This window comes from Suillus paluster (assembly GCF_016628075.1).
Source record: "Suillus paluster strain FC165 chromosome Unknown EDB91scaffold_236, whole genome shotgun sequence".
Taxonomy (NCBI): Eukaryota; Fungi; Basidiomycota; class Agaricomycetes; order Boletales; family Suillaceae; genus Suillus; species Suillus paluster.
The window spans coordinates 557-14,096 of NW_024537796.1; the positions used below are offsets into that span (position 1 = coordinate 557).

Sequence of the window (13,540 nt, forward strand, 5' to 3'; positions counted from 1 at the left end):
TCATATCTTCCTGTCTTACCTTTCTCGCGCATCTCTTCAGCCTCGGGAAATTGCATCACTTCTGATCCTACTCGCATAGTACCGGAGGTACAGCATAACCTGCGACTTATTTCACAAATGATCCTGATTTTGACCTAGTCACCATTTCCAGCTACAGTGGCATCTCACAAACACTGGTGGGCATGTGGGAGATGTTCCTTGGGCATGATTCTGACAGCCAACCATGATGCTAGCATGGTTCGTTGGGCGAGCCTTCTCAATTGACTTGGCAGCTGCCCGAACATGTTACCCCTCAAGATATTCGACAATGTTATCGGCAAGATCACAGAGGTATGGGTTCCTCCTCTCGTTCCGGACCGAATTAATCCCATTCCGCAGGTACATCAATGGCACTCGGCATGTTGTCCTGTGCAGCAAAGGTATGTTTGGTTTCGCTGCCATTCCAGTCTCCTGCTCAGGGGTTACCTTTGTAGATTGTGCTTGCTCAAGCGGATCGTGACAAAGCAGTACTTGACCTTCTCCAGAAACTGGGTCAAGTTTACAGCTTCATGATTCAAGATGAGATCCTCGGTCAGATTCCGTCGATGAGCCCTATTCTGGGACAGATCTCTCAGCAAACCCTTGAATGTGCCCATTTTATCAGGGATTATTCGGACAAGAAGAACTTCTGTGAGTCATCAATGAGTTATTCATTTTGCTCATTCTGATTCCTGCATCATCATAGGGGGAAAGACTCACAAAAAATGTCCTTTTGGAAACAAATGACACAATTCAACGGTACAACAACGTGTTGGATAGGCTCATGCAAAACTTCCGGGACCAAACCCTTCGGGACGTAGCCATCTTCATTCACTGTACGGGTAAGCATTCATGCGCGCTTCTGACTTGACACTTATTCATACATTTACAGGTGAAATTCGTTCTCACCAGATGGGACTCACATCGTCTCGGGTTCCAATGACACCACGGACACATGAACGATCTTGATGGGCTTGCACGTGAAGCCAAGGCTCTTGATGAACTACAGTAAAAGATTCATTGCTCAAGAAAACATTCAGCTCAGAACGTACGTCTACTCCCGCTTTTCAATTCCATCATCACTCACGCACAGTGTATGTAGTCATTGTTGTCACAGCAATCATGCCGATGGCCAGATGCATCGTTGCCCAATGGAATCCACTCCAGGATCCTTCAGGCTTGGTCACCCTAGTGGGCATGCGACTATCCTCAGGGAACGGCCCAGAAATGCTCGGTGGAAAGAACCCTTTTGTAATTAGCAAACGGCAGTTCCCAGGACTACCCAAAAAGAGACTTTAGAACATGAGCTAATTGCTGCTAGGCTGCTTTCAGACAAGTGATTGACGTAGACTAGGCTAGGTTACTTTCAGATGAGTCAATGACGTAGACCACAGGCATATAAGACATGTTCGTAGGCTCTTTCACCCTCACATTCACTTTTCCACACCCTCTCTGCACCTCTCCTCCCAAAATCTTTGCTCATTTGTCAAGCTTATCCGGTATGTCGGAATCTGTGCGCGCCCCGGGCAGTCCCCAGCCTCCGAATGTCTCCCTGCGTGTCCCGACTTCCCCTCGTGCCAGGGCGAAACGACAGATCGCCTCCCTCATGTCGGAGGTTGAAATGTTGAAGCAGGACAAGGCGACAAAGAAAAGGTGTGCATGTGTTTGATGTTAGCCAGAACTAATGATTCATTGTAGGAAGACAATTTATTATGTGTCACAGGGACGGGCAATCCGTCGTATGGTTGACCTTTACACTCCCATAGAGGATCTTATTGCCGAAAATGACTGACATTGTGAAGAAAGTGGCAGCGACGCCACTCTGGAGTAAGTGTCTATGGTTGTACGAGTTGCTATGCTTGTTTAACAAAGTGAACAGACAAGACCGCCTTCAACATGGCTACATCGAACTTGCCAAGGCACTGCCTTGGGTTCACGACAAGCTGGCATGTCTCGACCATGAAGATACAGAGGACACGCTAAGACAGGTTCTTCAAAACATTTTGTCACACGTCTTGCTCATTTCACTCATTTTGCTCATTTCAATGTAGCTCAAGCGAGGTGCAGACTCAGCTTGTGGCGATGACACGGGAACTCTCAAAGACCTCATTGCTTCTTGGGTAAATATTGAGTACTGTCCAACTCCACTCATAAGGACCGACGACAAGCACCATCGAGGTTTCGCGAGCGATGCGTGCGGTAAACTGCTCTGCCCAGCAGAATGGCGCTGGGAGGACCCAGTGTATGTCATGATCTGAGTCGTCACTTACTTGATGTTGATATTTCTTCCAGTGTTAAGGCTGGCATTCATGACCGTACAATCGCTTTTATCGTTTCTGAGAATTCATGGCCGTCATTCATGTATGAGAACTATGAAGCTGACGCCAAGAATCTGGAGCGCAGTCTTTTCAAGTCGAGGCTGCTGGTTATGGTGAGTGGCCTGAATTTTCTAACTGATCCATAGCTCATCGCATTGCAGGGGTTAAAAGCCATCTTTACATCTCCCTCATCTGCCAATGAAGTGGATGGTGAGGGTGAGGGTGCCGACATTATTGAGAACAACTGGCGCGCTCAGAGATGATCCGATCAGGCTAAAGTGAAGACATGTGTTGCCTCTATCATAGGTATGAGGAAGGTGACTCCTCGCGCAATCACGTATGCAGCTTGTCAAGTAAGCATCAACCCTTGTCTCTATTACTTGTGTAGTTAAATGAATTCTACAGATTCGATTTGCACTTTCCAACCTCACCTCCTGGCACACAGTGGACGGAGACTTTGACTATCATATCTTCTGGAACAACATCGTAGATTTCTTCGAAGACATGCCTGATGCAGCAAGAGAAGCTGATCTCACTTTGAGAAGACATCCTGTGCTGGCGCAGACAACGGAAGAGCAACTGACGCCAATGCGAATGATACAAGGACATACAAAGGGCGTGACAGGATTCGCATTCTTCAATGATAGTCGACGGGTCATCACTAGTTCACTCGATAAAACCCTGCGAATTTGGGACATGGAGATGGGAGCATCGGTAGGGGCGCCATTCAAGGGACACAAGGACAGGGTGAAATCAGTGGCGATATCACCAGACAACAAGCAAATCGCAAGCAGTGGAGCTGATAGAACCATCATCATCTGGGACGTTGAGAGCAAGCAGACGGTATTCGATCCACTGGTGAAGCATACAGACGAGGTGCACTTGGTGTGCTTCTCCCCTGATGGCAAGAGACTCGCAAGTGGGTCCAGTGATTTCACTGTTGTTTTATGGGATGGAGAGACTGGCGGTGTCCTCACAACACTCAAAGGTCATCATGCTTCGTTGTGCAGTGTCGCATTCAGCCCAGATGGGCTGAAATTAGCCTCCGGATCATGGGACTGTACGATTCTGGTTTGGGGAACCTACAACGCCATGCTTCTTCTCAAAATCAACGCTCACCAACATTTGGTTCGAATGATCGTGTGGTCGCCTGACGGTCAGCAACTTGTCTCCACGTCTTGGGACAAAACAGTCAAGTTCTGGAACTCATCTAATGGAGACCAAATTGGTCAGCCTTGCACTGGTCACACTGAATACATCTCCACGCTCGCCATCTCATCTGATGGTTCTTTCATCGTCACTGCCTTGGATGACACAACTGTGCGGCTGTGGAGCACAAAGACGCACCAGCACATAGGTCAGCCGCTCAAACACACCACAAGCATTTGGTGTCTCACGATTTCTCCCAATCGAGAACTGCTTATCGGTGGAGATCACAACGGAAAGGTGTTGCTCTGGTCTATCAAGGAGATAGAAGTACGCTATCACCCATTATTTTGTGGCCTGTCTGTTCATTCATATTGCTTTTGGCTGCGATACATGGTAGCTGCGCAGTCATGACACCAATGAGCTCTCTGGCAATGATGGTGCAAATCCCCATTCTTTGCAACAAGTGTCAGGCTGTGATGACAAACACTCATTATTTGACGTGAGCTCCCTTCAATTCATCTACTTATCAGGGAACATGAGCTTGGTTCATGCAGATTCTTGATATAAACACGACACTTCACAATGCATGCATTACTGGGAACCTTCAGTGTACCGCTGAAGACTTGCTGACCCAAGAGATCGACGCGGATGACAACAACCATAACTCCTATGCCAATCGCCCTGTTGTAAGGGCGCGAAACTCCGAGTGGGACAAGGCACTTCAAGACTCAGCCAAGGTCAGATGTGCTGCTTATCGTGATGCATTGACATCAAATTTACTTGGTGGCACAGTCCATTTCCATCCAACCCTCGTTATTGGGCTACGTTTCCAAGGGCATCGCCCTCTGTGGTAACAAACAGCTCTCAGATGCGATGGAAGCTTTCCATCTCGCTTTTGTATGTTCGGATCATGATCTAATTACCACCGATCTTTTACGATTGATCGAGGTACTGTCCTCGCTGTTTCTTAGTTGGTTAGTTAGTTAGTCATACTAAGACTTCGATTTTTGTCCAGACTGATGCAATTTTCAATGCCAATTGCCACAATGAGGCAACGCGGCGAGTTGAAGACCTCGCCACCACATATCAGCGCTCGGATGCGCTTCTCTGCAGTGTTCTGAATGTGAGCTTTATCTTGGACCTTATGAGTTCTCTGACTCTCGAGCATGTTCGTCAGTTTTATCTACGTGTGCGGCTTGCAATGCGCACTTTCAAGGATGGGCGGTACAGCGAAGCCACCGATCGACTCGACAATATCATTCCCAGTGTAACCAACTTGTTCGGTCGCAGAGCACTTTTTGAATCTAGATTGAAGATCTTCACGGCGGTGCGTCACTACATTGGTAAAGAGCACACTTTCACTGATTCATGATGTGTTGGACAGCTCTTCGGCTGGAACTTGGATTTGTTATGGCAAACTGTCAACCAGAGGCGCTGCGACGCATGCCTCCGCGCTGATCGAGTGATTGAAGCTGTCAAATCTCATCAATACATGATGGGCATGATTGATGAAGATGCGAAGGACAGCTACCTCGAATGGTTTACCGGTGAGTGCTTTTGGGTTGCAGACAACTCGAACTGAACACTCACTCTGGGGTCATTTAGTCTTCAAGAAAGACTGTACCGCGCGATGTCTCACCAAGGGAGATGAGGCTGTTATTGCAGGCAATCACAAGGCGGCTATTGAACTATATTCGGCAGGAATCGGGCTTGACCCATCATGCGAGTCCCTCTTTGCGCACCGCAGTAAGGCACATCTAGAACAAAACCTCTATGTAGAGGCCCTTCATGACACGGTGTGGGTACAACAAGTGCAGTGGAGTGAAATCAATCTACTACACAGTTGGGTCTTTGCTGCCTGCTGCCTCGCTTGGAAACAAGCACGTTCGACCCTTAAGGGGATTGCTACTGGGGAAACACTAGTCTCTGTCTAAAGCGACCCTATAGGATGAAGGATCCGCAAAAGCGGATGAAACAGATAGGATGCGAAACATACAGATTCGTCGGATGGAGCGGATGGCACTTGCGGATCGGACGGGATGCGAATCAAAGTCAAAGGGAGTTCATTAAAGGTTAGATGGATAGTGGGTATAGGTCAAAGCGATCTTCTGGTAGGGTGCAGGAAAAGTGGGAGGAAGTTACATGAAGTAAGTATTTTTCGAAACCCTCCATGCTTATAGGGTACAGTATTTTCAAGGAACATAGATACATAGGTAGCGAGTCTAGACCGTGCCATAAGCTATCCGAAAAATACTTGAGTGTGAGAGGATATGTCTGTGTTCAGTCAGTAACAAGAAAATGTGTGTGAGTACATACCAATGAGGTAGAATGGACGTGGACAGGATGGATGCAGCGGATGCGTGAGCTATAGGAGGAGATCCGAAGGTATCCGCATGTCATCCGAAAAGTGGATGAGTATCGGATGGAATGGATAGGATGCGGATGGACATCGGATGGACGGAAAAACAGTGGATACAAGCCTAGCGTAGGGATACTCCCTACAGCGGAACAAGTGCGCACAATATTCATCGTTTTTGTGGCAATTGTGCTTATACTGCCAATGCACAGATGATCAAACTCAACCCTTCTTCTTATCTGAGGTACGAACTAAAGTATGCGGCACTACATGGCGCACAGTACTATGATGAAGCAATCAAAGCTTTCAAAACCATGCTCAGGAAGTTGAACGAGGCGCCCGGCGCACAGATACAAAGTAAGCCCGAACCTCTCATACATCAACGTGAAAATCATGAAAACCTTCTGCAGGGCTGCGTCAGCAGTATCTCAGTCCATCTGATGTTGAAGACATTATTCGACGAGCCATTGATGATAAACTGGAAAATGCTCCGCTTCGTTTAATTAACACCTTCACTGGGCGTTTATGCAATCGAGAGGCACAGATCCACGCCTTCATGGACAGCACAGAGTACAAAGAGATTTTATCTTCATCTCTGATGCATGCATCCCTCCAAACAGAGCCCATCAAAGAAGCAGTCAAGAAGTACTTCAGTTGGGCCATGTTATCACATAGGTGGGAAAGCAAGGAGCCACTGCTGCATGACATCCAGGACAAGGTCATGTACAATTTGGACGCAGTCAGCACCATGGTGAAGTTGCATATGTTCTGCAAAATTGCTCATGATGCAGGGCACCGCTGGGCATGGAGCGATACTTGCTGCATCGACCAGAACAACAATGCTGAGCTCCAACGATCAGTGAACTCCATGTTTGTCTGGTATCGTCAGTCAGCTCTTACGATCATATACCTTTTGGATGTTCCGCCTTCAGCACAGTCAGGCGCACTCGCAAACAGTGTTTGGAACACGTGAGGATGGACTGTTCAGGAGTTCCTCACTCCTAATGTTGTTCTCTTCTACATACAAGGCTGGAGCTTATATCTCAACGACTGCTCTCCCAACCACAAGGAGTGTGCCGCTATCATGAAGGAGTTAGAGGATTCGACAGGCATAGATGCACAAGCCCTCGTCTCTTTCCATCCAGGGATGACAGGCGCATGCGAGAAATTGCAATGGGCATTGATGCGCACCACAACCTTGCAGGAAGACATCGGATATTCATTATTTGGCATTTTCGGCATTCACCTTCCTGTCATCTATGGCGAGATGAAGTAGAATGCGCTCGGTCGCCTCTTGCAGGCGATCATTGCTCAGTCGGGCGACATTTCTGCCCTAGATTGGGTCGGCAAATCATCGCAGTTCAATAGCTGTCTGCCAGCTGAGATTTCCTCTTACAAATCTCCGCCATTCACGTCGCCATCTTTGTCTGAACAATACATACAGACGTCGGTCTTGTTGCTGCGAAATGCCACCCTCGTGGAGCAGGCTTTGACACTGTATACCAAGCTTGCCGACCTCAACCCTCCTCGTTTCGCAGACCGCAGGCTGCAACTGCCTTGCATCGCATTCCCCCTCACAGCACTGAGACAGAGACGTAGTCAAGACCCGCAGACATGTTTCACTTATGATGTTGAGGCAGATGGTCTTCAAGACCTGCTAATCAACATGGAAGACAAGCTCATTCAGTTCTCGTCAGCACGGCCCACTCAGCAGACATTCTTCCTCGTCCGTCCGTGGAATCGTCATGATCTCGGGCTACTTGACTTTGCAGATGAAACGCAGAGCATGGATGAAACTGGGTCTGCATCAGACCGATCTCTCGGCAGTTCTCCAAGAGGCAAGAAGCCAGCTAATTCAAAGTCTCACTCGCAAGCATCAAAGTTAATCGCTCACCTTCGACAGCCTTTTGGCTCACTTCTGCCCATGCAGCAGCATGGTGGGAAGTACAAAAATTCAGCGTCTCACTCGCGAGCGTTAAGGTTGATCGTTCGCCTTGGGGAGCCTTTTGGAGCACTTTTGCTAGCGCAGCAGCATGGTGGGGAGTATAAGAGAATCGCGTCAGATCACAATATCATTGCACAAGTCAAGAACAAGACTGCTGTTCGTGACATGATGGATGCCAGGACACTAGAGATATTGTAGTTGCATGGATTTTGAAACACGGAGATCTCGGATGCATTTTCATTCATACTGTAGGCGCTCGTCGTATTTGTATTGCACACTGACCTACTTACAATTACCACTGCGATTGTATCATCGAATCATTGCTGACCGCACCAGCTGAGGATGTGGTTTTTGTCTGCTACGTTGAGTCACTCAACTGTCCAGTGTGATTTCGATGTTTGGGATGCGAAGGCGAGAGTGAACATGGGTTCCAAGCATGGGTCGTTCTCGTGCACTGGTCTGTCATGGACGTGGGTGAATATTTGGGTCAGGCTTTCACCACCACGAGTAGCCAGCTGAATCCTGTAAGGAGAGTCTTGTTCCAAGCGTGCCCAAGAAAAATGTATAAAGATGATCCCCAATGTACATGGGATGTGGGGATGACATGAGGGAATATACATATGTGAACATGGTCCATGCCATCACCAACCAATAGCTACTGCAACTTCACTGGAAGTAACTCGCGATGCCCAACCATGGAACGATAGCCAACAGATACGTCATGCCAGCCCTTCACGCGTCCCTCACGGTGAAAATGATGTCTAAGATCAGTGCAACCATCCTAGCCACCACGAGAGATATTGAGAGGCTCGAACACGGAAAGACTACGTAGTAAACACCTAAATGAAACATCAAGATTCAAAATGTCAGCACGGAATTCTCAGCTGGATCGAAGAGGTACACTTACAACTCGCCATACACCCTCAAGTTAAAACAAGAGCAAGGTTTCCCATGCGATAGAGAACGAGGTTGATCAAGATTGCTCGACACGTCACCTTGAATGGCTTCTAGGTCTACGGTCAATGACAGATCACTACACTCCAGAAAACTGCCTACCTTGGAATAGCAAAAATGCAGTGTGCAGTCTGTTTGGGCCAATATGAATTGGCAAACTAGTGCCAGGGAAAACCACGTGTATGCCAAGGTCGCCAGCAATCGATCATTCACTTTGGATGTACTACGATCGAGGGCTCGGAAACATACTAGTAACACTGAGCATACAGTAGTCACAAAGCGGACTAGGTCTTGCTATATAAGAAAGTCAGTTTTGCAAGACAGAATGTGAAACCAGACTCTGCTTACTACGACTGCATGAAGAGCAACGACGACATTTACAGTACTACAGGTCGCTTGCAATGCACATCTGGATCCACAGCGATTGCTGATAATGGTTCTGGGTTTTGATCATCGATAGAAGCAGATAGGGGAAACTGTCCACATGAAATCTGGCGCTAGTAGCGTAGACAATATTGATGTTGATTGGGGATCTGCGCATCGTTATCGTGCAGATAGGCAAGTAAATCAGTACACACCACGCATGCCTGCCATCATTGATGTAACATCCCATCGATAACCAGAAGTAATTAGACACAAGCGCCAAGCGATTGTTATATATAGTCCCCATAGCAAAGTAGGGCACGTTACAATGGATGATGAAAGATGAGTCGAGTGGAAGCAATATATGGCTGTGGAGTGGACTGTGGTACATGGTAGTACCAGATGCACGCGGGTTCGTTGTGCACAGAATAGAGGGCTACTGCTACATGACGGGTGTTTATAAAGGGAGCAGTGATGGAAGCAACAAAATTGAAATGAGATCCACGCCGTAACAGCGTGATATGGAAGAACACTGGATCCATGAGTGAGCATCAGTAAACCGGTGAGACTCAGATATTGTAGTATTTTGTAAGCCCAATGCTTCTTTCCTGTACATTTGGGAGTATCGGTGGCTCACCGGTTTACTGATCTTGAAGCGCCTATGGTGTGGTTCACTTAGAGGCCGCTACTTTCGTCCAAGCGCCAAATCGAGTCATCAACAATGACAGATATAACCCTAACCCTAATATGAGACTCGAATCCTAGCTACAGAAGGTACACCAGCTTCGATGATCGTGAACTGGGTGTCATTGCTTGCTTGAATAATGTTTGAAAGTTTGAACAAGTTGCGATGTGATCAGTATTACTTGAAAATGGCCAATGGGCACCAGAAAGCAGCAGCTCCACCAGTCCCTGTAGGTATAATGCATTAAGTCTGCTTACTACAAGACATGAGTATTGCATTAACTATGCTCATTAGCATGTTCAGTGATGCATCAGATCATGCTAAAGTAGTACACCTAGGCCATAGACCACATGTTCGCATTTTCAACCACCTACTGTGGGAACTTCTCCACAACACCCAAAACATAGCCCATTTTAGGTATTCTCTCAAATATCAACCTTTCCCACACCCTCCCCATCAATCCCTGGCTCACCACTACACCACAATTAGATATAGCCTCTAGTTAAGTAATAGTATAGGTTATATACACATCATAGAACATAATAAACCGCTTTTTCCCTTTGTTTTTGTACCAATACCTGCTACAGAGCCTCTGTGAGTGTGACCTAATAAAAAACATATCAAAAACTGTTTCGCATTTTTGCCCCTCTGGTATTGTGGTACTCTATAGTGTTTAGAATATGTTTATAAATGTATATGTACCTATCGGAGCCCTCACTTCACCCCCTAGAGCGTCCTATACCATGTTCTATGCTGTACTAGCATAAAATAGAAAATAGCTATGGAAATTTTGAGCTTTGGGTATATAGACTTGGAAATATGATCCCCAACATCGCTTCAATAGTATACACAACATATCAGGAGCATAGGTCAACAAGATCAGTCCCTGTGGTGCTATATACTTACCCTCTCTTGGTGGTTCACCCCCTGGGAAAACTTTTCCTGCAGCTCCAGCCCTTCAGGATGGTAGGGTGCCTGTTCCTATTGATATATATATATTATAAATCACATAGCTGCATGAGAATAGCAACAGAATCTGTCTGTAGAATAGAACATCTCCTCCTGGCTGCACTACTGCATATTTTCGCATTTTTGAGGTTTTTCACCACATTATCATTGCACAAACTATCCAAGCTGTTTATTTTCTACTTCTAGTACATATATTAAGTCTTTTCATGGCAAGGATCAGACAGGAATATGTCAGAGTATTGATATCAGGGGTATGTCAGGGAGATTTACTGATAAGTAATCTAGGGTCTCATGAGGACACTTCTGTGTAATTAGCCACTTGCTACATGATTGTCCCATACCCATGATACCACCTGTGAATTTGTAGAAAGATCCATTCATAAATAAGTGAGTGAAAAGCAAAGTAAATGTAAGTTGGAGATTTATTACTAGTACATGAATATACTAATATCTATGTCGAAGATTTTGTTAAAAATGAGCTAAATAGAATGTAGACCACCCAAATATCCTGTACTACAGACTTAATATATGTACTAGAAGTAGAAAATAAACAGCTTGGATAGTTTGTGCAATGATAATGTGGTGAAAAACCTCAAAAATGCGAAAATATGCAGTAGTGCAGCCAGGAGGAGATGTTCTATTCTACAGACAGATTCTGTTGCTATTCTCATGCAGCTATGTGATTTACAATATATATATATATCAATAGGAACAGGCACCCTACCATCCTGAAGGGCTGGAGCTGCAGGAAAAGTTTTCCCAGGGGGTGAACCACCAAGAGAGGGTAAGTATATAGCACCACAGGGACTGATCTTGTTGACCTATGCTCCTGATATGTTGTGTATACTATTGAAGCGATGTTGGGGATCATATTTCCAAGTCTATATACCCAAAGATCAAAATTTCCATAGCTATTTTCTATTTTATGCTAGTACAGCATAGAACATGGTATAGGACGCTCTAGGGGGTGAAGTGAGGGCTCCGATAGGTACATATACATTTATAAACATATTCTAAACACTATAGAGTACCACAATACCAGAGGGGCAAAAATGCGAAACAGTTTTTGATATGTTTTTTATTAGGTCACACTCACAGAGGCTCTGTAGCAGGTATTGGTACAAAAACAGGGGGAAAAAGCGGTTTATTATGTTCTATGATGTGTATATAACCTATACTATTACTTAACTAGAGGCTATATCTAATTGTGGTGTAGTGGTGAGCCAGGGATTGATGGGGAGGGTGTGGGAAAGGTTGATATTTAAGAGAATACCTAAAATGGGCTATGTTTTGGGTGTTGTGGAGAAGTTCCCACAGTAGGTGGTTGAAAATGCGAACATGTGACCCTGTGAGTGGCTGTGCTAAGGTAATGCATCACATTCCCAAATGGAGCAAAGCATGATGCATCAACCACTAGCAGTGTTGTTGCATTAGAAGTCTCTGCTACTTATCCTGTTCTTGTGCATTAAAATGACATTATAGCCTGGCAGCTCGTGCAAGAGCTGCAAGGCTTGCAAGAAAAGCTCGAACATCCTCCAATAATGTGTGTCCGCCTCATGGTGCACCATCAGTCCTCTCACCAGAGTCGCCACCCATTGCAGCTGAATCCAAGTCCGAGTCTGAATGTGGGTACAATGGTGGTGTCAACTTCATATGGTCGGAGCCTGACTTGCATACTGCTGGTGAACACAAGCCCTCTGACAATGAAAGGATGTCAGACGTGGATGAAAGCTTGGAGGAATTGGAAGGAACGGACCTGGAGGAAAATCTGAAGGCTCTCAGAGATGATGTCAAAAGCGGCGTGAAAAGTGGATATGCGAAGGTAGCTGCACCCAAAACTATTGAGATCTGGCAAAAGGCAGACACTTGCTGCCACAAGCACATCCTCGAGCTCCAGGCTGACTTTCAAGAACAAAAATCCCTGGTGCAATAGGTCATCAAGTCAGTGGGCCACCTGTGCATTTTTTTTGCCAAAGTTTCACTGTGAGTTGAACTTCATTGAATATTTCTGGGGACAGGTGAAGAAATATCTTCGCAACAACTGTGATTACACGTTCGACACCTTGAAGGACAACATGCCCATAGCATTCGCATCAGTGCCACTCCAAACCATCCGGTGGTGGGAACATTGAATGTACAGGTGGATGGATGTATACAGGATGGGACTTGGGACTGCTGATGCACAGCTGCAGGTCAAGAAATTTAGTTCAAGACAGTACAAATCTCACAGACGTATTCCAGATGCAGTGGCACAGGTTTTTGACAAGTAATACACATACTATTTACCAATGCGCCAATTTGGGGTGCCCAAAAATAAAATAAAATCTTGCTCAAATTTGACCCAATCAAAAATCACTCTTGGGGTTTTATTCAACACATCAAAAGCAATGTTTTCCCACCTGTAGTTCCCACATACCTGATCTAATTAGACATGGCAGCTGGGTGTGCTGGTGTGTCTAAGTCGAGTAGCTTTTGGCTCTACACACCCAAATGAATAAATACTCAATACTGTGTGCCCTTGGAGGGTGCTGAGGGCTACCTACTAGAGGCTGTGGGCAGTGTCGGCTAGTGGCTGCTGTGCCCCGCATGCCTGCTGCCATATTTAGATCCTGCCGGCACCGGGTGTAATATCTGAAGCCACGTCATCATTCAAACCTTCGAGCTCGCTGTGGGCAACAGCGAGCTCACATATCTCCACAGTGGACACACCATATGATGGCGGACTTTTGTAGGTATGTACTAAAAGTTGTATAGCATCCATTGCAAGCATATTTTCAATAGAG

At 46.0% G+C, this 13,540-nt stretch overlaps 4 protein-coding genes across 4 annotated transcripts; all 4 read left to right on the forward strand.

The window, feature by feature from the left end:
• Positions 1-386: 386 nt before the first annotated feature.
• Positions 387-864, forward strand: EDB91DRAFT_1281392 (uncharacterized protein; the record flags this gene model as incomplete). Its single annotated transcript, XM_041324734.1, has 3 exons — positions 387-419; positions 474-669; positions 725-864. 3 exons carry the CDS (start codon positions 387-389, stop codon positions 763-765), a joined length of 270 nt encoding a protein of 89 aa, XP_041168937.1. The 3' UTR covers positions 766-864.
• A 1,205-nt stretch (positions 865-2,069) lies between these two features.
• Positions 2,070-2,837, forward strand: EDB91DRAFT_1021702 (uncharacterized protein; the record flags this gene model as incomplete). Its single annotated transcript, XM_041312573.1, has 5 exons — positions 2,070-2,258; positions 2,318-2,443; positions 2,483-2,558; positions 2,616-2,689; positions 2,742-2,837. Coding segments are annotated over 5 exons (561 nt in total), but the record flags the coding sequence as incomplete, so codon positions are not given.
• A 4,659-nt stretch (positions 2,838-7,496) lies between these two features.
• On the forward strand, positions 7,497-8,162 carry EDB91DRAFT_1178038 (uncharacterized protein; the record flags this gene model as incomplete). The annotated part of the gene is made up of 1 exon (XM_041320419.1): positions 7,497-8,162. A coding segment is annotated over exon 1 (346 nt), but the record flags the coding sequence as incomplete, so codon positions are not given.
• A 3,193-nt stretch (positions 8,163-11,355) lies between these two features.
• EDB91DRAFT_1088830 (uncharacterized protein) lies at positions 11,356-12,690 on the forward strand (the record flags this gene model as incomplete). Its single annotated transcript, XM_041316518.1, has 5 exons — positions 11,356-11,436; positions 11,467-11,541; positions 11,712-11,745; positions 11,974-12,073; positions 12,240-12,690. 5 exons carry the CDS (start codon positions 11,356-11,358, stop codon positions 12,688-12,690), a joined length of 741 nt encoding a protein of 246 aa, XP_041168940.1.
• Between the last annotated feature and the right edge of the window lie 850 nt (positions 12,691-13,540).